The 24,949-nt window shown below is 47.5% G+C and overlaps 1 protein-coding gene across 1 annotated transcript in view; it reads right to left on the reverse strand.

The window, feature by feature from the left end:
* Positions 1–24,949, reverse strand: part of ttc6 (tetratricopeptide repeat domain 6) — a 217,118-nt gene that overhangs the window by 141,640 nt on the left and 50,529 nt on the right. Inside the window, exons 14-16 of the mRNA XM_078233109.1 lie at positions 19,691–19,860; positions 16,889–17,009; positions 893–1,043 (exon numbers count right to left, since the gene is read on the reverse strand). Of these exons, the coding sequence (XP_078089235.1) occupies positions 893–1,043; positions 16,889–17,009; positions 19,691–19,860 (442 nt within the window). The remainder of the gene's footprint in view (positions 1–892; positions 1,044–16,888; positions 17,010–19,690; positions 19,861–24,949) is intronic.

Consider the following 24,949-nt stretch of genomic DNA (forward strand, 5'->3'; position numbering starts at 1 on the left):
CATACTTATGGCCACAGAAATGCCTGTCTACTCCCTAACTATGAAATCCACTATGACTGTAGGACATCCACTCTTTCGCCTCCCCTCCTGTTCAGCTAAGCCACCGATGGTGCCAAGAACCTGGCTCTTGCTACAGTCCTCTGAGGAACCATCTCGCTCACCAATCTCCAAAATAGAAGAATGGTTAGTGAGTGAGATAGCCTCAGGAGATTCCTGTACTGCCTACCTGTTTCGCTTAGATTTTCTTGTGGTCACCCATTTCCTCTCTGCCTGTGTACCTCTTAGCTCTGATGTGTCCACCTCTTTAAACATGCTATCCACGTAATCCTCAGTTGTACAGATGCACCACACTGACTCCAGCTGCTGCTCGAGTTCCGCAACTAGGGGCTCAAGTAACACTTGCTGCAGATATGCTGGTAACACTTGCTACAGATATAGTCATCGAGGACACCTTGTGCCTGCATAACTTCCCACATCCCGCAAGATGCACATTCCACATGTATCAAGAGAAAATGCTGCAAACGTGAAATGCTGTTGGGTGCCTGATGTCACCATGTGGTCCCTACCCATGTTTGAGCCTAGAAAGTTAGTGTCAGCAGGCTGTTTAGCCATGGAAAACATCACAGGTGACCATCATTCTGTTCGTATGTACTTCTAAAACAAGTCAATTAATAGTGGTCAGCAGAGGCTTGCTGATTTATACCTTACATAACTCAAGATTACTGAGGCCCAGATATCTCAATATTTTCCACAAGATCAGCAGAATTTTGATTAGGAAGCAAATTTGGGTCTTTCATGATAATTAATCAATTTAAAAGCAAAGTAATATACAGACAGTCAACTAGGCCACAAAAATCAAGTTTAACAATTTTAATTTCATGTGTATGTGTACCTTGTGATTTGCCTGTGCTCGACACACATATGCCCTTGTAGAAGTTGGTTCAACCTTTATAGCGTTTGTAAATCTACGGATTGCTTCATAATAATAATCCATTTTTAAAAGGAAAATGAGCCCTAGATTTATATGAGCAAAGGAAACAGATCTGGAAACAAAACACAAGCTATATTACTCATACAGAAAAAGGTACTATTCAATAAGAATAATATATGTAATATATTATTGTATAGATACATATCCTCATTCAGACATTGAACCATGTTTTGATTATACTGCAAACTATCACCTGCATTATTTAGAATGTGCACCTGAAAATATTTACCTTGACCGTGCTTTGTGTCCCGAATTAACTCAATTATGAGGACACGTACCAACCAACTCAGGAACAGCTTTTTTCCTGCTACCATCAGACTTTTGAATGGACCTACCTCGTATTAAGTTGATCTTCTCTACACCCTAGCTATGACTGTAACAATACATTTTGCACCCTCTCCTTTTCTTCTCTATGTACGGTATGCTTTGTCTGTATCGCCACAAGAAACAATACTTTTCACTGTACACTAATACGTGTGACAATAATATATCAAATCAAATCAAAATTATGTTCTAAAAGTAATGTAGTTTACTAGTTTATATGGGAAGCAATAAACATTTCCAACTCCATAGTTCATTGGCACCATAGCCATTAGCATGCTGGTACTGAGTAATTACAACTACCCAGATTCTTGCTGCGCCTGGACTGCTCAATCAACTCTCCTCAGCCCCTATACTGTTCTGGTCATTGGGTGGAATCACAAAGTATCAAGAGCCCCTGCTGTTCTGTCCAACACAGTAAGAAGTCTAACAACACCAAGTTAAAGTCCAACAGGTTTATTTGGTAGCAAATGCCACTAGCTTTCGGAGCGTGCTGCTCCTTCGTCAGGTGGAGTGGGAGATATGCTCACAAACAGGGCATACAGAGACACAAACTCAATTTACATAATAATGAATAGAATGCTAATCAAGCTAATCAATGCTAATACAGCTAATCAAGTCTTAAAGGTACAGACAATGTGAGTGGAGCGAGCATTAAGCACAGGTTAAAGAGGTGTGTATCATCTCCAGACAGGACAGCCAGTGAGATTTTGCAAGTCCAGGCAAGTTGTGGGGGTTACAGATAGTGTGACATGAACCCAAGATCCCGGTTGAGGCCGTCTTCATGTGTGCGGAACTTGGTTATCAGTTTCTGCTCAGCGACTCTGCGCAGTCATGTGTCGTGAAGGCTGCCTTGGAGAACGCTTACCTGAAGATCAGAGGCCGAATGCCCGTGATCACTGAAGTGCTCCCCAACAGGAAGAAAACAGTGATCACGACACCTGCCACAGCAACCTCTGCAAGACGTGCCGGATCATCGACATGGATACCATCATCTCACGTGATAACACCATCCACCAGGTACACGGTACATACTCTTGCAACTCGGCCAACGTTGTCTACCTGATACGCTGCAGGAAAGGATGTCCCAAGGCATGGTACATTGGGGAAACCATGCAGACACTGCGACAACGGATGAATGAACACCGCTCGACAATCACCAGGCAAGACTGTTCTCTTCCTGTGGGGGAGCACTTCAGCGGTCACGGCATTCGGCCTCTGATCTTCAGATAAGCGTTTTCCTAGGCGGCCTTCATGACACACGACAGCGCAGCGTCGCTGAGCAGAAACTGATAGCCAAGTTCCGCACACAATGAAGATGGCCTCAACCGGGATCTTGGGTTCATGTCACACTATCTGTAACCCCCACAACTCTCCTGGACTTGCAAAATCTCACTGGCTGTCCTGTCTGGAGATGATGTCCAAAGATGTGCGGGTTAGGTTGATTGGCCATGCTAAAATTGCCCTTAGTGTCCTGGGATGCGTAGGTTAGAGGGATTAGTGGGTAAAATATGTAGGGATATGGGGGAGGGCCTGGGTGGGATTGTGGTCAGTGCAGACTCGATGAGCCGAATGGTCTCTTTCTGTACTGTAGGGTTTCTAAGAATCTAAGATTCTAAGATGATACACATCTCTTTAATCTGTGCTTAATGTTCTCTCCCCTCACATTGTCTATACCTTTAAGACTTGATTAGCTGTATTAGCATTGATTAACTTGATTAGCATTCCAATCATTATTCTGTAAATTGAGTTTGTGTCTCTGTATGCCCTGTTTGTGAGCATATCTCCCACTCCACCTGACGAAGGAGCAGCGCTCCGAAAGCTTTTGCTACCAAATAAACCTGTTGGACTTTAACCTGGTGTTGTTAGACTTCTTACTGTGTTTACCCCAGTCCAACGCCAGCATCTCCACATCACGTTCTGTCCAACCACAGGCTGAAATCTGATCTGGCACACTGGTGTTTGTTTTTCCCAGTCAACCTCTCTTTCCATGATAACCTGAGTCAGAGGCTGATCTAATGTCAAGTCAGGAAATCCAATTAACAACTTCCCCCTTCCAGAAACCTGGAACTTCTGGGTTTCTGTTTCAGTTAGGGAAAGTCTCAAAAAATACAGGCTTCGGAAACATTTCATCCCATTCTGGATTTGCATTATGACAAGGAGATGGAACGAAGGCTGTTGAGCCGGTAAATGCTGCATGATGCCTGCTGCCAAATTGGATTCAGATAATTCTATGTTCATTGACAACGTCCGAAGGCAACCTGGACTGCCAACATCAGATCTGGCATCTTGATTCTCATTCCCATGAGCTTTCTACTGTGTGTCACCCTTTTGAGATTCTCATCTGAATCCCCTATAGCAGAACCCATCTGCGAACTCAGCCTCCAGTGAGCTGGCAAGCAAACAATTCTTTACGCCTGGCCCCTGGTTACAGCCCATGCATGCCCTGTGATTCACTATATATTCACCATATACTAATCCCAAATCAATACTCAAAATGCAGAGCATTTGCCTGGGTCTCTAGTCCAGTGACATTACCACTACATCAGCATATTCTTCCAATTCGACACTGTTTCCTTCCATTATCTGCCACCTTGTTTTGTAAAGGGAAAGAAAGAGGTCAATGCAAAGGCAAATGCTGTGGATTCTTAACTCTGTGATAAAAACTGAAAATGCTGGATATAGTCAGCAGAAAGAAACAGAGGGTGAGATTTTCCAGCCCCGCTCACAATGGGTGTCATGATGGGTGAGAGATCAGAAAACTCAGTTTGTCACCATCGTAAAAGTTGTCTGGTATCGTCTGCTCCAGCCATCAATGACAAGCCGTGTTTCCCGCTCCAGCCCGTTAGGGTTATCATGTTCGTCAGAAAGCCACCTTCCTCCATCAGGAAAAAGATACAAAAGTCTGAGGGCTTGTACCAACCGATTCAAGGACAGCTGGTTCCCTGCTGCCATCAGACTTCTGAATGGACCTACCTCATATTAAGCTGATCATTCTCGACATCCTAGCTATGACTGTAATGCTGCATTCTGCACCCTCGCCTTTTCTTCTCTATGTACAGCATGCTTTGTCTATATAGTGCGCAAGAAGCAAAACTTTCATTCTATACTAATACATGTGACCATAATAAATCAAATCAAACCAAGAAAGGTGTGTCCTCAGAAAGCAGTGGAAGCAAATGGCTCAAGAGATCAATGCCTGGAGTCTAGCCCTGAGGTCCTGGCAGTGGTGCAGAAATATGAACTCCCCACAGTTGTGGTCAAGGTCAGTGAATGCAGCTATACATCATCTCACACCGAGCAAACAAGCCTGTTACATTGCCAAATTCACCACACCCCCATCACTCACCTGACTGAACTTACTAACACGAGAGGATTCAGGCCTAACATTCGCCTAGTCCACCTCACACACACAGCTTTCAATAATACTAGTCCCTTACCCAACTCTCACTGCCTCTATGGGCCTGGCATAACCTAGACATAGCGCCACATTAACAGCAAAAGGGCATGCATAATAGGAGTGATCGGCAAATGATCAGCGGTCACAACTGCATCCACTCACCCTAATAGAGGATTTGGTGCTCCTTCTCAAAGGGGCCGCAGCAAAAGAGCCCATGTTGCTGAGGACATTACAGATGGTGGTGTGTTACAGACCTCTATCCCATTTCAACTTCCTATTCATATCATCTTGAGGTACATCATAAATTGAAAGCTGAAGATGATGTGACCATGGGCCTTCTGCTTTCCTCCCCCAACCCATTCCTTACCCCAAAGTTTCTGTGGCCTTTATGCTTTCACATACCCAACATCTGCCACTTGGCCAGGCCAGGAGGAAGTGAGAGGTCAGGCCTACGCCAGTGATGAAGAACCACAATTGTTTGATCTGATTCGAGCAGCCACCAACTCAGATATTAGCACTGTGCATATCTTAGAGGCTAGTATAGCATTGGGATCAGAACGTGGTGGGTCACTGGGCATAAGTGGGTTGCCGTCAGACCAAGAGAAAAGGGCAGCTCGTGCGCCAGCTCATCGGAGGGCTAGATCACGGATGAGTTCTGCTAAAGGGGATTCAGATTAGGATTTCTCCTGTTTGCAGGAGAAAACTGACGATTAAGCAAACTGAAGTGCTTGGTGCATTGACAAGTCTGTCGCAGAACCTGCTGTCACTGTGTGGTGGACCTCAGTTGTGCCTTTGTCCTATATGGACCACCGTTGTGTGTGTTTGTCATACCTGGACACATCCCCTTCCAGTTTGGTTCCTCCCCTCAGCACCTAGTATAAAGGTGGCTGTCTCCTCCCCCTTGTTCAGTCCAGGTCGGTTAATTGTTGGGATCTGCTCCTGATTCTGTTGTGAATAAAAGCCTACACTTATATTGGCATATCGGTAGTCTTTCGCCTTATTGATAGCGCATCAATTTTATTCACAACAGTTACTAGTATGGAGCAGTTTCTAAAACCCGACAAGTTAGCATTAGACCCTCAAGAGGTTGGAGCCTCTGATAAATTTGATCATTGGTTGGACTGCTTTGAAGCATTCGTCGACACCGCTACGGCCATCGACACCGACGCTGCTAAACTCCACGTGCTCCGCACCCGGGTAAGCGAAACTGTCTATGGAATCTTCCGGGACGCTGCTACATACGCGGACGCTATCGAACTCCTAAAAGGGCAGTTCCGAAAGAGCCCTAACGTGGTTTACGCCAGACACCTCCTAACTACCCGCAAACAGCAGCCAGGAGAATCGTGCGCCCAATTTCTGCGCGCCCTGCGAGTCCTCGCCCGATCTTGCGACTGTAAGGCTGTTTCAGCAGCTCAGAACACGGAGGATCTGATCCGCGACGCCTACGTTGCGGGCATTGAGTCTACATACATCCAGCAGCGTCTGCTGGAACAAGATGACCTAGACCTCCGGAAAACGGCCACGATGGCTGAAATGTTAGAAGCAGCCTCCCATAATCTCGGATCTTACCTTGGATCCCGTTCCACCGACGGCTCCACTGCGACGGCTGCTCCAGCAGGGCCCAAATGTTACTTTTGTGGCCTCCCTAAGCACCCTCGGCGTCACTGCCCGGCAAAGGACGCGATTTGCTCCGGATGCGGTAAGCTAGGCCACTTTGTTAAAGTCTGCAGAGCAAAGCCGCTTCTGAAGACTCGTGGAGCCATGTGTGCTCCGAGGGCGCGGCCATCTTTGATGCAGGCGGCGGCTGCGCGCGAATCGCCATCTTGGATGCGGTCACCGGAAGTGCGGGAATCGCCATCTTTGATGCGGTCACCGGAAGTGCGGGAATCGCCATCTTTGATGCGGTCACCGGAAGTGCGGGAGTCGCCATCTTTGAGACTGGCATCAAGGCAAGCTGAGCAGGAAGCTTCATCCGTGACGTCATCAGACGGCGACGAAGATGGATTCTTCTTTAATTCAACAGTGGCATCGATTTGCCTGGACCAGTCGCAGCCACATCAACTCTCCAAGTCCATAATGGAGATCAAGGTAAATGGTTATGCAGAAAACTGCCTGTTCGACTGTGGGAGCACGGAAAGTTTTATACACCCTCGCACAGTGCGTCAATATGCCCTTCCCGTGCGACCCTGGAGCCAGACCATCTCCATGGCCTCGAATTCTCACTCAGTGGAGGTCCTCGGGTGCTGCTTGGTGACGCTGACGGTACAGGGCACAGTCTACGAGCGTTTTCGGCTCCTCGTGCTGCCGCGACTCTGCGCAGCTGTACTGCTGGGGTTAGATTTCCTCAGCCATCATAGAAGCGTCATCCTGCAGTACGATGGCCCTTATCCCCCGCTCTCCGTCTGCAAGACGCCGTCACGGCAGCGCCCCTCGCGCACCACCTGCAGTCTCGCGACCCTCAAGATCACCCCCCCCCCCATTATTTGATAACCTAACCCCGGATTGTAGGCCTATAGCCACCAAGAGTAGGCGCTATAGTGCGGATGACCGGGCCTTCATTCGGTCCGAGGTACAACGTTTGCTCCAGGAAGGGATTATCCAGGCCAGCACCAGCTCCTGGAGGGCGCAAGTGGTCGTAGTTAAATCGGGGGAGAAACACCGCATGGTGATTGACTACAGCCAGACCATAAACAGGTATACCCAACTAGATGCATATCCTCTTCCCCGTATCGCGGACATAGTCAACCACATCACGCACTATAGGGTTTTTTCAACGATCGATTTGAAATCGGCTTACCACCAGCTCCCTATCCGCTCGGAGGATCGCCCATACACTGCCTTTGAGGCGGATGGCCGCCTCTACCAGTTCCTCCGAGTCCCCTTTGGTGTCACCAATGGGGTCTCAGTCTTCCAACGGGCCATGGATCAAATGGTGGACCAGCACGGACTACGGGCCACTTTCCCGTATCTGGATAACGTCACCATCTGCGGCCATGACCTGCAGGACCATGATGCCAACCTACAAAAATTCCTTCGTACGGCCACTCTCCTGAACCTCACATACAATGAGGCGAAGTGTGTTTTCCGGACACGCCGCCTCGCCATCCTTGGGTACGTGATAGAAAATGGTGTCCTTGGCCCCGACCCAGCCCGTATGCGTCCCCTTATGCAGCTTCTCCTCCCTACTACCCTCAAAGCACTGAGGAGATGCCTGGGCTTCTTCTCCTATTATGCCCAGTGGGTTCCCCGTTACGCAGATAAAGCCCGTCCGCTCCTAAAATCGACCTCTTTTCCCCTGGCGGAGGAAGCCTGTCGGGCCTTCGATGACATCAAAGCGGACATCGCGAAGGCCGCGATGCACGCTGTGGACGAATCCATCCCATTCCAAGTGGAAAGTGATGCGTCTGACTTTGCCCTAGCTGCCACCCTTAACCAGAGGGGCCGTCCGGTGGCCTTCTTTTCCCGGACCTTACAAGGCCCTGAGATTCGACACTCCTCGGTCGAGAAGGAGGCCCAGGCCATCGTGGAAGCCGTCCGGCACTGGCGCCATTATCTTGCAGGCCAACGATTCACCTTAATTACGGACCAGCGGTCAGTTGCCTTCCTGTTTAACACCAGGCAAAAGGGCAAGATTAAGAATGACAAGATCTTGCGGTGGAGGATTGAGCTCTCCACCTACAGATATGACATCATGTACCGGCCTGGGAAGCTCAATGAGCCCCCAGACGCCCTGTCCCGTGGATCATGTGCCAGTGCCCAACTAGACCAGCTACAGTCCCTCCATAACGACCTCTGTCACCCGGGTGTCACCAGATTTTTCCATTTTGTCAAGTCCCGTAACCTGCCCTACTCCCTTGAGGAAGTCCGGACGATTACCAGGCAATGCAGGGTCTGCGCTGAGTGCAAACCGCAGTTCTACCGGCCAGGTAGGGCGCACCTTGTAAAGGCCACTCGCGCGTTCGAGCGCCTTAGCGTTGATTTTAAAGGCCCCCTCCCCTCCTCTAACCGCAATGTTTATTTCCTGAATATCATTGACGAATACTCACGTTTCCCTTTTGCCTTCCCCTGCTCGGACATGACCACGGCTACAGTGATTCGGACCCTGAACAAGCTCTTCACCCTGTTCGGCTTCCCAGCCTATATTCATAGCGACCGTGGGTCCTCTTTCATGAGTGACGAGCTGAGGCAGTACCTGCTCGCCAAAGGCGTTGCCTCCAGCCGCACCACTAGCTATAACCCCAGGGGCAATGGTCAAGTAGAGCGGGAGAACGCAACCGTCTGGAAGGCCGTTCTATTAGCGTTACGGTCTAGGGGCCTTCCAGTCAGCCGTTGGCAAGACGTCCTTCCGGACGCATTACATTCCATTAGGTCACTCTTGTGCACAGCGACCAATACGGCCCCTCACGAGCGGATGTTTTCATTTCCCAGGAAGTCCTCCTCGGGTACTTCGCTCCCGGATTGGCTGATGTCCCCGGGACCCGTCCTGCTTCGGAAGCATGTCCGGACCCATAAGGCAGATCCCTTGGTCGAGGAGGTCCAATTGCTCCATGCTAATCCCCAATATGCTTATGTAGCGTACCCTGATGGGCGGGAGGACACGGTTTCTGTCCGTGACTTGGCACCCGCGGGTGCCCCGGAGGTCACCACGTCCTTCCGCCCCACGGTCCCTGGTGTCGTCCATTCGGAGACTGCTACGCCTCTTCCTCCCTCAGTCCCTGTCCCCAATGTAGTGTGCCCAGAGCCTGTTGCAGCCCCCCACCCCCCAGCTCCGGTTCCCACTGTTCCCCATACGCCACCAGGGCCACTGCTCATTCCTCTCGCCCCTGTGTACAACTCGCTTGAGTCGCCGGAGCCGTCGCCACGCAGTACCCGACGACTGGACGGGACGACGGATCGGTCCGCTTCACACCACCCAGCGCCTTCTCTCGACGCTCACTGTACGGAGCCTGGGCCAACATCGCTCCCTGCTCGGACGACTCTGCGACCTGCACTACGACGATCGCGACGACGGATCAAGCCACCGGTTCGTCTGGACTTGTGATATTGTTTCCGCTTCACCCCCGTGTTGTTTTTTTAAAAGGAAGGGGTGAATGTGGTGGACCTCAGTTGTGCCTTTGTCCTATATGGACCACCGTTGTGTGTGTTTGTCATACCTGGACACATCCCCTTCCAGTTTGGTTCCTCCCCTCAGCACCTAGTATAAAGGTGGCTGTCTCCTCCCCCTTGTTCAGTCCAGGTCGGTTAATTGTTGGGATCTGCTCCTGATTCTGTTGTGAATAAAAGCCTACACTTATATTGGCATATCGGTAGTCTTTCGCCTTATTGATAGCGCATCACACTGTTAAGGAGCTTGAAGGGGCTCGGCTCCATTGCAATGGAGGATATCAAGCAGCACTTGGATTTTATTCTTTCCACTGTGACAGTGGCCACCAATTTCATGATTGCACAAGCAGACCCGACCATCGAGGGGGCCACTGTCTCAGCTTCTATTGCAGCAAAGGTGGAAGCCATCAAACATCTCATTGCTGTGTTGAAAGCAGTGACTGAGGCCATGAGATCCATACTTGTGTTAGATATTAAAGTGTAGCTGAGATTGCAATAAAAAGTAGCAACTTTAAGATCAAAAGACAGATGGCCTGGTGTGGGACAGGAGGGGGTGGAGTTTGGATTGAGGCAATATCTATAAATATGGGATATATTTTTAAAAAGGAGTTTAAGATGGAGGAGAAAGGTCAAAATCTAAAGCTGCTGAACTCAACATTAAGCCCCGAGGGCTGCAACGTACCCAGCAATGTTTCGGCATCCTCTGTTCTTGTGTGACTGAAGATGGAAACTTGTTATGCAGTTCCATTAGTAAGCATGATTCAGGTGAGTAAATGGGTTCACATCGAGTCAGCAAATGCTGAAACAATGATGACTGAAAAATTCTGTATGTACCAGTTATAACCACAGAATCTGTTAATGGTCGGACGTTGGGGAGAGTTACAGAACAAAGAGATCGAGGGTTACAGGTTCATAGCTCCTTGAAAGTGGAGTCACAGGTGGACAGAGTGGTGAAAAAGGCATTCAGCATGCTTGGTTTCATTGGTCAGAACATTGAATACAGGAGTTGGAATGTCTTGTTGAAGTTGTACAAGACATTGGTAAGGCCACACTTGGAATACTGTGTGCAATTCTGGTCACCCTATTATAGAAAGGATATTATTAAACTAGAAAGAGTGCAGAAAAGATTTACTAGGATGCTACCGAGACTTGATGGATTGAGTTATAAGGAGAGGCTGGATAGACTGGGACTTTTTTCTCTGGAGCGTAGGAGGCTGAGGGGTGATCTTTAACGGTCTATAAAATAATGAGGGGCACAGATCAGCTAGATAGTCAATATCTTTTCCCAAAGGTAGGGGAGTCTAAAACTAGAGGGCATAGGTTTAAGGTGAGAGGGGAGAGATACAAAAGTGTCCAGAGGGGCAATTTTTTCACACAGAGGGTGGTGTCTGGAACAAGCTGCCAGAGGTAGTAGTAGAGGCGGGTACAATTTTGTCTTTTAAAAAACATTTAGATAGTTACATGGGTACGATGGGTATAGAGGGATATGGGCCAAATGCGGGCAATTGGGATTAGCTTAGGGGTTTTAAAAAAAAGGCGGCATGGACAAGTTGGGCCGAAGGGCCTGTTTCAATGCTGTAAATCTCTATCTGCCAAATCAACCTATGCTGCCGCCTTCACTTCAAAATGATGCCTTCTACACATATGTACACATCAGGAACAAAAATAGCTCTTTCCTTAAGAATGAATGTTATCAAAGCACAAAGCTGTTGTGTTATGATCCTTCACATTCACCACTGAGATCATCTGGTATATCAGAGAGTACAGAATATACTTATAGCAAACAGGTAACAAATAGTATATTTTCAAAGAGAAACACCTTCATCCTGCTATAAAGAAGATCCTGACATTGAAATCAGATATTTCATGGACAGGAAGCTGCTCAATCTGAGATGACCCCTGACGAAGTTCAGTTCTCCAGGGACACACATGGTGATTTCCTGTTTGCTGATGACCGTGCACTAGCTGCTGGTTCAGAGCTGGACACAATGTAGCATGGACTTGTTCTCCAAAGCACGCAGTAACATGTGCCCTATGATCAACATAAAGAATACTGAAACATTGCATCAGCCAGTTCCAGGAAAGCGCTACCTTGAACCCAAAGTCCATGACCACGGTCAGCAGTAGATAAGTTCATTTATCTCGGCAGCACACTCTCCCGAGCTGTCTGCACTGATGATGAGACTCATGATGTGAATATGCCGGCGTTGGACTGGGGTAAACACAGTAAGAAGTTTAACAACACCAGGTTAAAGTCCAACAGGTTTATTTGGTAGCAAAAGCCACACAAGCTTTCGGAGCTGCAAGCCCCTTCTTCAGGTGAGTGGGAATTCTGTTCACAAACAGAGCATATAAAGACACAAACTCAATTTACATGAATAATGGTTGGAATGCGAATACTTACAACTAATCAAGTCTTTAAGAAACAAAACAACATGAGTGGAGAGAGCATCAAGACAGGCTAAAAAGATGTGTATTGTCTCCAGACAAGACAGCCAGTGAAACTCTGTGGGGGTTACAAATAGTGGGACATGTGGTGAACCATCGTTGGTTCCCACTGTGGGGTTGTTCTAATATTGTTGTTGGGCTAGGGTGTTCACACTGTGGGATTGTTCTAATGTTGTTGTTGGGCTAGGGTGGGATTAATACACCTGTGGTTGTTACTGTTGTGGCACATCCCAGTCGGGCTCCGCCTCCTGGGAGAGGTATAAGACCCCCTGCTCGGGCGGGACCTCGTCAGTCTGGGATGGTGTACTTACGTTCTAGTAGTTCCATTGTTAGGCAATAAAAGCCTTCAGTTACCGAAGCCTCGTGTCTTGAGTTCAATTGACGTGCATCAGGACATGAACCCAATATCCCGGTTGAGGCCGTCCTCGTGTGTGCGGAACTTGGCTATCAGTTTCTGCTCAGCGACTCTGCGCCGTCGTGCGCCCGAATCGCAGTAAAGTTGGGCATCGGGCCTATACCACGATCTGCACCCGATTCCGAGCAGATCGCAGCTTTATCGACACCTGATTCGGGCGCAGGTCCGGCCCGCGCCCGAATCAGGCGGCCCAACGATTTTAATGCATTTGCATGCATTTAAATCGACTTAATGAACCGCGCGCCCAACTCTACCGCCAAATCCCACTTTACCGTCTTCTGGTCCGATGCGGATCCGCGCTCTAATCGACCTGCCGAATAAAAATCCGAAGTTGCTGCTGCAGCCTCCGAAGAGCGGGGTCAGAGATTGCAACGTTCCCGCTGAGGTGAATGATGACAGTCGTGGTGTTTGAAGTTTGCGGCCACTCCAGAGAGGAGGGATTCGTTCCTCCGGTGGGAAGGAGGGATCGGCCGCAGAGTGTCAGCAGAACCCCCTGCCCCCTCCCTCCCTCCCCACCGATCGGCCGCAGAGTGTCAGCAGAACCCCCTGCCCCCTCCCTCCCTCCCCACTGATCGGCCGCAGAGTGTCAGCGGAACCCCCTGCCCCCTCCCTCCCTCCCCACCGATCGGCCGCAGAGTGTCAGCGGAACCCCCTGCCCCCTCCGTCCCCACCGGTCGGCTGCAGAGCGGCAGCAGCCTCCCCCCCCCCAGGGGATGATACGTCACACCCCCTCTCCTCCCACCACCACCACCACCGCCCCTCCCCCCCCCAGATGGTCTGTGTCAGAGAGCCGCTCTTTCTGCTTTTTTCTTTCGTGCCCGGGCGCGCTGCTTCAGATTTTTTTCGAACTGCACATGCGCAGTTCAGAGCTCCGATCGTTCCAGCAGCGCTAAGCCCCGCCCATAGCGCGAATCTGACCGGAGCCGGCAAAACGCGTACGGGCGCGCTGCAAGGAGGATTCCGGGCTCGGATCCGTATTACGCCCGGATCCCGCCCTTAGGCTCTGATTGGTAAAATCGGGCCCTTGAACTGTTTACTGCACCATGCCAAAGAGCTAACCATTTTCACTTGAGCTGTCTTCAGAAGCTTCTGAAGATCAGATGACAAGACAAAACTATAAGAACATAAGAACTAGGAGCAGGAGTAGGCCAGCTGGCCCCTCGAGCCTGCTCCGCCATTCAATAAGGTCATGACTGATCTTTTTGTGGACTCAGCTCCACTTACCCGCCCACTCACCATAGCCCTTAATTCCTTTGCTGTTCAAAAATTTATCTATCCTTGCCTTAAAAACATTCAATGAGGTAGCCTCAACTGCTTCACTGGGCAGGGAATTCCACAGATTCACAACCCTTTGTGTGAAGAAGCTCCTCCTCAGCTCAGTCCTAAATCTGCTCCCCCTTATTTTGAGGCCATGCCTCCTAGTTCTAGTTTCACTTGCCAGTGGAAACAACTTCCCTGCTTCTATCTTATCTATTCCCTTCATAATCTTATATGTTTCTATAAGATCTCCCATCATTCTTCTGAATTCCAATGAGTATAGCTCCAGTCTACTCAGTCTCTCCTCATAAGCAACCCTCTCAACTCCAGAATCAACCTCCTGAATCTCCTCTGCACTCCCTCCACTGCCAGTATATCCTTTCTCAAATAAGGAGACCAAAACTGTACACAGTACTCCTGGTGTGGCCTCACCAGCACCTTATACAGCTGCAACATAACCTCACTGTTTTTAAACTCCATCCCTCTAGCAATGAAGAACAAAATTCATTTGCCTTCTTAATTACCTGCTGCACCTGCAAACCAATTCCTTGTGATTCTTGCACAAGGACACCCAGGTCCCTCTGCACAGCAGCATGCTGCAATTTTTTACCATTTAAATAACAGTCCATTTTGCTGTTATTTCTACCAAAATGGATGATCTCACATTTACCAACATTGTACTTCATCTGCCAGACGCTCGCCCGCTCACTTAGACTATCAATATCCCTTTGCAGACTTTCAGTGTCCTCTGCACATTTTGCTCTGCCACTCATCTTAGTGTCACCTGTGAATTTTGACACACTAGACTTGGTCCCCAACTCCAAATTATCTGTGTAAATTGTAAACAATTGCGGTCCCAACACTGATCCCTGAGGCACACCACTAGCCACTGATCGCCAACCAAAAAAATACCCATTTACCCCCACTCTTTGCTTTCTGTTAGGTAACCAATCCTCCATCCATGCTAATACATTACCCATAACACCGTACACCTTTATCTTATGCAGCAGTCTTTGGTGCAGCACCTTGTCAAATGCCTTCTGGAAATCCAGATACACCACATCCACAGGTTCCCCATTGTCCACTGCACATGTAATGTTCTCAAAGAATTCCACCAAATTAGTCAAACATCACCTGCCCTTCTTGAACCCATGCTGCATCTTACCAATGGGACAATTTATAAGGCACTGAGGAGCTCACCCAAGCTGACATGCCACCATTCACACCATATTGAAAAAGACCCACTGGCCATGTCACCTGTATGCCTGACACCCACTTACCAAAGTGAATCTTCTGTGGAGCGCTTGAGTCTGGGGTCCGCTCTCACTGCGGTCAAAGGAAGTGTGACAAGGACACTCTGAAGACATCTGAAGGAGTCTTGATATCGACTTTGAGTCCTGGGAGAAACTCACCCAGGATCGCTGGATCTAGCACAACCAAATAAAATACGATGTGGCCTCCTCCGGAGGCATGCGCATATCAGAGGCAGTGATAATTCATAAGGAGAGCTACTGCCAAGCTAACAGCTCATTAAAAGATCAATCATCTGTATTTTTCTTTCCTATTTTCAGCAGAACCTTCCCGATGGAAATTGGTCTTAGCAGTCATCTATATACCCACCGGAACACTACCATACACCCCGTCATGAACATGGTCACCTTTGAATTGAAAAACACATCAGATGGAAAAAGAAGACATGACCTGGAAAGAGCATTCACTTGGTAATAGGGTTCACGAGTATATGGTGTTTACATAGCTGCCATGTTGGCACCATGGCTCTTCATACAAACCCCATGATCGATATGAACAGTACGAATTTGTGTTAGGTAGTGGTTGTTATTGATGAAACACAATGGGCGTGTTTCGGGAATGCTCCCCCAAAACATTCTAAGTGCTGAATTCGCGGGAAAACAGGAGTTATTTTACGCAGGTTTTTTCAATGGGAGTTCAGACAACAATCTCCCACACTGTGCTTTGCAGACGCCACCAGCGTGAATATCATTAGATTTCATGGGGCAGGGCCTATTCCCACCTGAAGGCTGAAACCAGCGGGTCTCTTCACATGTGCAGTGGCCCCGAACTGTTAGCCTCCTGTTTGCTGGCCAGCTCGATCGCTGACCAGCCCGGGACCCCCACAGTGCTGCCCGCCAACGCCCCCACGGACCGATTGCGGACCCCCCGACCATTCCTGCCCCCCCCTCCCACGTCCCGGACTACCCGATTTCCAGCCCCCCTCCCCCCCACAGTGCCAATCCCGCCTGGCAGACCACCCCTGGCAGACTCCCTCTCCCCCCACCCCCCATACCCCCCGCCCCCCCCCCAGCCCGCCCCAATCACTGGCCTCCCTCCTGCCCCCATCGATCCCAATGCAGTGTGGCAGCGGGAGCCCCCACCCCCAACAATCGCCCCCTAGGCCCTGCCCCCAAGGCCCCACCCCCTTGGCACTGCCCGGTGTATCGCCTATATATGGGAGAGCATATATACGGGCACAAGCTGGCACTGCCTGGGTGTCCATGCCCAGGGCCATCCCCCCACCACCCGACCCCCTGGGGGAGGCCCCGATTGCCCCCCTTCTCTCCAGCGGGGTCAAGCTGCTACCTCTCCGAAAGTGGGGAGAAAGTAATCTCCGCTAGAGTGAAACACTCTGGCTGGGTGGGAGAGGTTACCGGGCCTGGAGACTTCAGTCCCAGGCCTACGAATAGATTTTAATGATATGTAAAATATCATTTAAATACTAACCCCGCCTTCCTACCGATTTCCAGCACGGAGCAGACCACGCCGGGAAATTCGGTGCTGGGAGACGCTAGCGGGGCGCGAACGCTCGCAGGAATCCCGCGAATCACCCCCACATGATTCTCCCAGCCGCTGCGCTAATGGGAGAATCACCCCTGATATTTTATCACTTTTATTTCCTGATGCAAACTAACAATGTTAAAAGATTCAGGCAGTGTACCTGTCAAGCTTGATAACATTCTCAAAGTCATATATTGCTGCATGCCACTCGTTGAGTTCAGTGTACAAAATCCCACGATGTAAAAATGATTCCAAATTCTCAACCTCATTATTGATAAGCACTGTAAAGAAAAGTAGACAAAGCTTGTCAATAAATTTGTATTATCTACTATATTGAGAGAAAACTATAGCTTTTTATTGAACATTTTATTTCCAAATATTCTATAAAGTATTTAGATATATAGAGAAAAATGTGAATAGTACCAGTACAGAGATTTATTTGACCCTAAATTATGCCACTGACCACAGCAAAGTTTGCAGAGTCATTAGGAGTTTCTAAGATTGGCATGCCTTCAGTGACCTGGGAGCTCACCTGGGACGGTGTATATTGAATTTTCCAATGGGGTTCTGGTCAAGTGCCCCAACAAAATTTGGAGGCTCATCCAGGGTTAAACAGTATAATTCCTTGTTAAGTTTTGGAATATTGGATTTAAAGACACTGGGTGTGAGGAACTGGTGCTTTCTTTCAGGTGTTGCATTCAGTTAGTTTAAATAGGAAGTGCCTTAAGGAAAATGGCTCTTTCAGTGGCTAAAGATTTCCTGGGTGTGGAAGCAGTCACTTGGAGCGGTTTACAAAGGATAGTTAAAGCAAAGCTTTTGGATTTGGCGAACAAGCTGAAGTTGACTTTACCTGAAAGAGTGAGGAAGGATGAGTTAATTTCAGCGATAGCTCAGCGTTTAAAAGTGCCAGAGACACAGTCTGAATCATTGCAATTGGCTAAAATTCAAAGACATGTTCCGGAGAATTCCCCTGGAGGTTTTGGCTAAAGGAATGGAACGTGGGTTTAGGTAGGCAGGGTCACGTGATGATGTGGTTAATGGGAGGAGCTAGGTCTGTAGCAGTTCTGGCTGGGAATTGCTTGAAGACGGATTTTCTAGAAGCTGCTGAAATTCATTCTCCCTCTCTGAAAGCTTCAAGACTGTCTACATGTAGCAAGTATATTTATGGTTGCTAACCGTATTTGAAGTGGCTTTTGAGCCTGTAAGAGGAATATTTCTTAATTGGAACTGAAGCAGCTCTAAGTTTGAAATAAGGTGGTTTCCTTTCATTTTTAAATATTGTTCAACTGTTAATAGTTAAACTGTTTCATTTGTTAGAGTTAAACTGTTATTTAAAAAGTGTGTTTTACTATAAAAGATCCCTAATTGGTGAGTGGAATTACTCTTGGAGCGAATCATCCTATCCTCATAGTCATGCCAAAATGGAAAAATTGTTGGGGTCTAATCTGGCGTCCTAATGTATTTGGAGTTCTGGTTCAGCACCCTAACACCTTAAAATGTACTATGTTATAAGATGCTTGAAACAACCTTTAAATATCAGGGGATGGAATTCCACAAACATTCTGGCACATTCCCAGCACAACTCCAATGGGCCACAAACTTAAGTTTAAAGTTTATTTATTAGTGTCACAAGTAGGCTTACTGCAATGAAGTTACTGCAATGAAGTTACTGTGAAAATCCCCTAGTCGCCACATTCTGACACCTGTTTGGGTACACTGAGGGAGAATTTAGCGTGGCCAATGCACCTAACCAGCATCGGACTGTGGGAGGAAACCAGAGCACCTGGAGGAAACCCACACAGACATGTGGAGGATGTGCAACCTCTGTGAAAATCCCCTAGTCGCAACACTCTGGTCCAAGCCGGGAATCGAACCCAGGTCCCTGGCGCTATGAGGCAGCAGTGCCGCCATGCCGCCCCAAAGTTGGCCAATTAGGAAGAGATTAAACTTGAAAATTCTTCTCCAACCCTCTTTGATGATCAAAATTAGTTTTGGAGATCATATTGTTTCTGCCTTACATTACATTATACCAAACTCCTGCCTGAGGTGATCTTCATTCAAGCCAGAAATAATTTCAGCTTTCGCTTGAAGGAATTCAAAGAATTAGCATTCATAGGGTCAGTTGGCAATCTTTTCCACAGATCCATTATTATCCAAGAAAAAACTGCCCAGCAGCCAACTCAATCTGCCCTTCCATAAAATGTAAGCATGAGCCCTGGTTCTCAGTTGTCTCCCCAAGCTATTTAGTTGAAATAACCTTATAATGAATGGAACCTTTGGTACGAAGGAATTGGGACAAAAAGCAGAAGCTGCCTATTCCAAAGCCCCCTAACCACAGCCTTTCAGAGGCTGAGAGGAACAACAGCAGTCAATATGTTCAATAAAAAGAAAAATGCAGGCTACTATGTCAACCTTGGGATCCAGGCTGCATTAATTAAAGTTGGTCATTACATAATCATTTTCAATTGACATTTCTAGCCCCCTCATAAAAAAGGCCAAAGGCATGAGGAAATCACTATTCTGAGAAGGAACTGTTTACCTCACCTCCTTTACACCCCCTCAGCATTTGGATCAGTACTTTCCAGTCTCTACACAGTGGCGGGCACGCAAGGTAAGTCTCAAATAGCGTAGGAGTCCATTGGCATTATTTAAATCAGGTGACCTTGTACCAATCCTGCATACACCAGCAGGGCAGTGGCAAAGACCACTGGCAGGCATGATTCTGATATAGTTGCCAGTGTGTGTCCCTAAAATACTTAGGACACAAATATCTATCAAGATTGGCAGTTCTCTTAACAACCATTGATTTAACTGCAGAAAGCTACAGCCTATTTTACAGCAATCAGTATCAATAAAATTTAAAATTGATAACATTTTTAGTTTCGGGCATGGCTTGGTGGACAATTCCACTTCTTTTAACATTTGTATAATCACCAACTACTATATTAATCTTGCATTATACCTGAAACACTAAAGTCCTGTAATGCTTTTTGTGGGTAAACCTTTCGCAGAAGACACCCTCTATGATAGAAAGCCACCCAGTTGTTGGGATCCAAATGAACAGCAGCAGACAGATCCTCAATAGCTTCCTTGTACATCGCTTGCTTTGCATATGCTTGTCCACGATAATTCCTAATATGGAAAAATTGCAGAAATATCAAACTGGAATCATAAAGTGAGACATGGAGGCCATTTGTCCATCATGTTTGTGCCTATCCTTTGATAAAGCTGTCCAATTTGTCCCACACAATTGCTCTTTCCCCAAAGCCCTGTATATTTTTTCATGTCAAGTATTTATCCAATTCTGTTTGGAAAGCTACTATGCATCTGCTTTCATCACCTGTTTAGGAAATGCATTCCAGATCACAACAAATCACTGCATTCATTATTTTCTTCTTCATATCATTTCTGAATCTTTTATCAATCATTATAAACATTGTACTTGTTAGCATCAGCCGTGGCTCAGTTGGTAGCATTTTCACTTGAGTCAAAAGACGAGAGGGTTCAAGTCTACTCCAGAGACTTGAGCACAAAAATCTAAGTTGTCATTTCAGAGCATTACCAAGGAAGAACTGCACTGTTGGAGGTGCTGCCATTCAAATGAGATGTTAAACAGTGGCCCTTATCTGCCCTCATAGGTGGGTGTAAAAGATTCCATGGTGCTACTTGGAAGAAGAGCAGAGGAGTTATCCTTGCTCCTGCCTAATATTTATTCCTCAATCAACATCAGAAAAATAGATCAGCAGGTCATTATCACATTGCTGCTTATGGGAGCTTATCCTGTGCCAATTGGCTACCGTGTTTCTTTCATTACAACAGTGAATATACTTTAAAGTATTTCATTGGTTTTAAGTTACTTTGGGATGTCCTGAGGTTGTTAAAAATACTCTTCAAGTACAGTTTTGTTAGCAGATTCTTCTGAGACTCAAATTAGTTTCTCCTTATTTACTTCTTATGAACCATTCATGATTTTGAGCACCTCTAAATTGCTTCTTAACTTTTTTGATCTGATCTAAGGAGAATATTTCCAGCTTCTCCAGTCTCTCTACATAACTCATCTGTGGTACTATCCCAGTAAATCTCTTCTGCGCCCACTCCAAAGCCTTGACATATATCCTAAAATGCGGTACAGAAAACTGAATGTAATATTTCAGCCAAGGCCCAACAAACATTGTAGAGAAAAAAAAGCACAATTTTCTTGTTTTTACACTCAATGGACAGAATTTTATGACCTCCCGCCAGGAGAGGGATGACAGGTGGGAGGCAAAAGATTGTGACATGGTTGGGGGCCATTTCAGAAATTCTGCAATTTTCATGGAGGCAGCACCATTTTGAAAGCCTTTCTAAAGAGGTGTGAATGGGGATTGGAGACCAAAAGGTGAGTAGAAATAATGGGGGCAATGCTCCCAAAAGTGCTGAACTGGTGGGGAAACTGGTCGAGGTCACAACTGTTTTTTCAGTGCAACTTCAAACCCAAATCTCCCTACTCTGCACAATGCAGAGGTCACAATCGTGAATATCAAAGCTCAAGGGGCGGGGCCTATTCGAGCCAAAGAGCCTGAAATCAGCGGGATGAGCGGGAACTCGCACGTGCGCACATCGCTGGGAGATTTCTAAAAAGACCGCCCAGCATCCAGATCACTGCCATCCAAACCCCACAGATATCGCTGGCCTCATTGCTGGCCCCCACAACCCCCCCACAGACATCACTGGCCTCATCGCTGGCCCCCACAACCCCCCCCAACAGAAATCACTGGCCCCCCTTCCCCACACAAACATTGCTGTTCCCCCCCCCATAGAGATATCGCTGGCCCCCCTCCCCCATACAGACATCGCTGGCCCCCCTCCTCAATACAGACATCGCTGGCCCCCCTCCTCAATACAGACATCGCTGGCCCCCCTCCTCAATACAGACATGTGTTGTGTGACATCTGTACGTGTGACATGAACCCAAGATCCCGACTGGATCCCCTACAGACAAGCCCTCTGTATACATAGGATCTGCCCAGATGAGGAGGATCGCAACAGGCACCTACAGACGCTGAAAGACGCCCTCGTAAGAACAGGATATGGTGCTCAACTCATCGATCGACAGTTCCGACGCGCCACAGTGAAAAACTGCACAGACCTCCTCAGAAGACAAACACGGGACACGGCGGACAGAGTACCCTTCATCATCCAGTACTTCTCCAGAGCGGAGAAGCTACGACATCTTCTCCAGAGCCTTCAACATGTCATCGATGAAGACCATCCCCATACCTCCATTACTTGCCTTCAAACTTCGCAGAGTCGAAAGGGCTGGGTGTGTTGTTCTTTCCAGTGCATCTGGTTTCATTTCCTTAGACTTTGTAGCAGTTTGATACAACTGAGAGGCTTGCCAGGCCATTTCAGAGGGCACTTAAGAGTCAACCACATTGCTGAGAGTCTGGAGTCACATGTAAGCCATTGCAGGTAAGGACACAAGATTTCCTTCCCTAAAGAGCATTAGTGAATGATATGGATTTGTTTATGATGATCGACAATGGTTTCGCAGCTATTATAATGTGATTAGCTTTTAATTCTAGATTTATTAATTGAACTTCAATTCCACCAGCCGCAGTGGTAGGATTTGAGCCCAGGTCCCCACAGTGCCATTACCTCCCCAAATATAACATGTAATATGCTAGTTGTTAAAGGGTGACGGGAGGAGAGCAAAATTGGCAAAGCCAATGGCGGGCAAGAAAAGCGGTGTTGAGGCCGCCAACAGCAATTGCGGCTTTCTCCAGCATATAGTCTGGGTTTTTGAAAAAAAAGCTTTCGACAATCGGGCCCGTCCCAGCGCACAGAGAGCAAAGCAATTCCCCCAGCAATCCACCGCCCCCCCCCAACCCAATGGTACTTCTCCTTGTCGATGCCTCAGCACTGTCCAGGCACTGTCCCAGAGGCAGTGTCCAGGCATGACCCTCTCCTCCCTGAATTCTGCACTCATCTGAAAGGTCTACTTGCTAGCTACATACCTTGGGGGACCAATCATGATTCACGTCTTTCTGTCGTCACACCAGTGGGAATGGATTTTCTGACTGGTGGGGAGAGGGAGGGGGGAGGGTGAGGTATGATTTGGGTGTCAGGAGTTGTTAATGATATGGTGATGTATTCAATGATTTTCCCACAATTAGATGTTGGGAAACAAGCCCCTTTAAGATGGAGGAGGGGAATATTGCATTACACATTTACGCCGTTGTAAAACACATTCTTGCAATTGTCGCAATATTTTCCACTTCCGTTGCTGAACCCGTCCGACAAGAATGGGAGCAGAAACACCTGGCCTAAGTGTTTATCTCAGTAAGAACTTGTATTTAAAACTGTTGTAAAAATAACTTTATCAGTTAAGCTTTCTTCTTTCCAACAGGGGGGTAGGAAGTGTGACAACCTTTGACATGGAAGCAGGTTTTGTGCAAGTGAGAAGGACCTGTCGCCATCTGGTACAGCTCAGGGAAGAGCGTCGCCTTGAGGGACAAGAGCCAGCGGAGTCCCAAGAAGACCCAGATGTTGACAAGCAGGGACAAAATCCACGGACGAGTTTGGTGCAACCGTTCATGGAGATGAGAAAGACAATGCTGCAGATGCCTTCGCTTGTCAAAGGATATGGTGGGTCATAGAGGATCAGAGCAAGTTTATGCCACAAAAAGAGGCCACTTGGCACACTATCTTTGCACTGGCTGAAAACTGAGTTACCCAGCCTAATCCCACTTTCCAGCATTTAGTCCAAAGCCCTGCAGATTATGATACTTGAGGCACATAACCTTTTATATAAATTGAGGGTTTCTGCTCTGCTACCCTTTCAGGCAGTGACAGCCAGACACCCAGAACCCTCTGGTGGGTGAAAAAGATGTTCTTCATCGCCCCTCTATTCTTTCTGCCAATTACTTTAAACTTTTGCCCCTAATAACTGGCCCCTAGTTTCTGTTAAAGTAAACAGGCCCTAACCATCAATTCAATTTGCATGGACTGGGAGGCTCTGAAGGTAACTGCCACATGCAACCTTTTGGCCAGTAGATCATTGTAGGGCTTTACTGGGGACCTCTGTGGAATCTCACAGTCATCCACTCATGAATGCATAAGGGAGGTGACCGATGTCCTTCTCAATTGTGCAGCTCACCATGGAGGAAGCAAGCCAGATTGCCAGAGCTGTGGGACTCACAGCAATTTCTAGCTTCTTGAAAGTGCAGGGCACAATTGATTGCACACATGTTGCCTTAAGTGCTCCCTGGCAGCAACCAGTAAGAGTTATTAACAGAAAAAGATTTCAATCTCTCAAAATGCAACTGATCTATGATCATCCAAAGCAGATAATGTATGTTTGTGCAAAGTATCCTGGGACTTTGCACAAATCCTACATCGTGAGTCACTTTCAGGTGCCACACATCTTCAAGGGCCTTCTGTGCCTTTGGGGTTGCTTGTTCAGTGATAAGGAGTATTCCCAAAAGACATGGCTATTGAAGTCATTTGGCCACAGAGAGTATCTGAGGAGAGGTACAATGCAGCACATTCTGCAACTTGGTCCTTAATAGAGCAGTGCATTAGCTTGTTAAACATGTGTTTGGACTGATCAGGTGGGGCTCTCCAGTAATCTCTACAGAGGATATCCCTTATCAATGTGGTTTGCTTTACCCAATACAACCTTGCGCAGCAAAGGAGGAATGATTTGCCTCAGAAGGCATAGAGGAAGTACACATCTCCTTGGACAAGGGGGCATGGAATGGGATGAATTCAAAGAGAACAAGGATTCTGACAACCCACAGGAAGGTGTCATTGCATGGGCATGACGCAGAAGATATGCTGATGAGATCCTCATACCAACAAGGTTCCAAGGCGAATAAAAGCAGCATGGTGGCACAGCAGAAGCGACCCAGATTCGATTCCAACCTTGGATGACTGACTGAGTGGAGTTTGCACGTTCTCCCCATGTCTGAATGTGTTTCCTCTGGGTGCTCCAGTTTCCTCCCACATTCCAAAGATGTGCAGGATCGGTGGATTGTGACTCTGCACGATAGGAATTCTATGATTCTAAAAGCATTGCTCCTGTCCCTTCAATGCAGGGCAGACATTAAGACCTTCAATGTTATCCTCAATATCTCAATGAAGGTTACTAATGTCAAAATGAATATTCACATTCATGCATGACAATGGCCTCATTCTTGGAAGGCTAGGCACCCAATGGAGCATATGGCCTTTCTGTAAT

The sequence above is a fragment of the Mustelus asterias genome, chromosome 18, assembly GCF_964213995.1.
Source record: "Mustelus asterias chromosome 18, sMusAst1.hap1.1, whole genome shotgun sequence".
In the NCBI taxonomy this organism is placed as follows: Eukaryota; Metazoa; Chordata; class Chondrichthyes; order Carcharhiniformes; family Triakidae; genus Mustelus; species Mustelus asterias.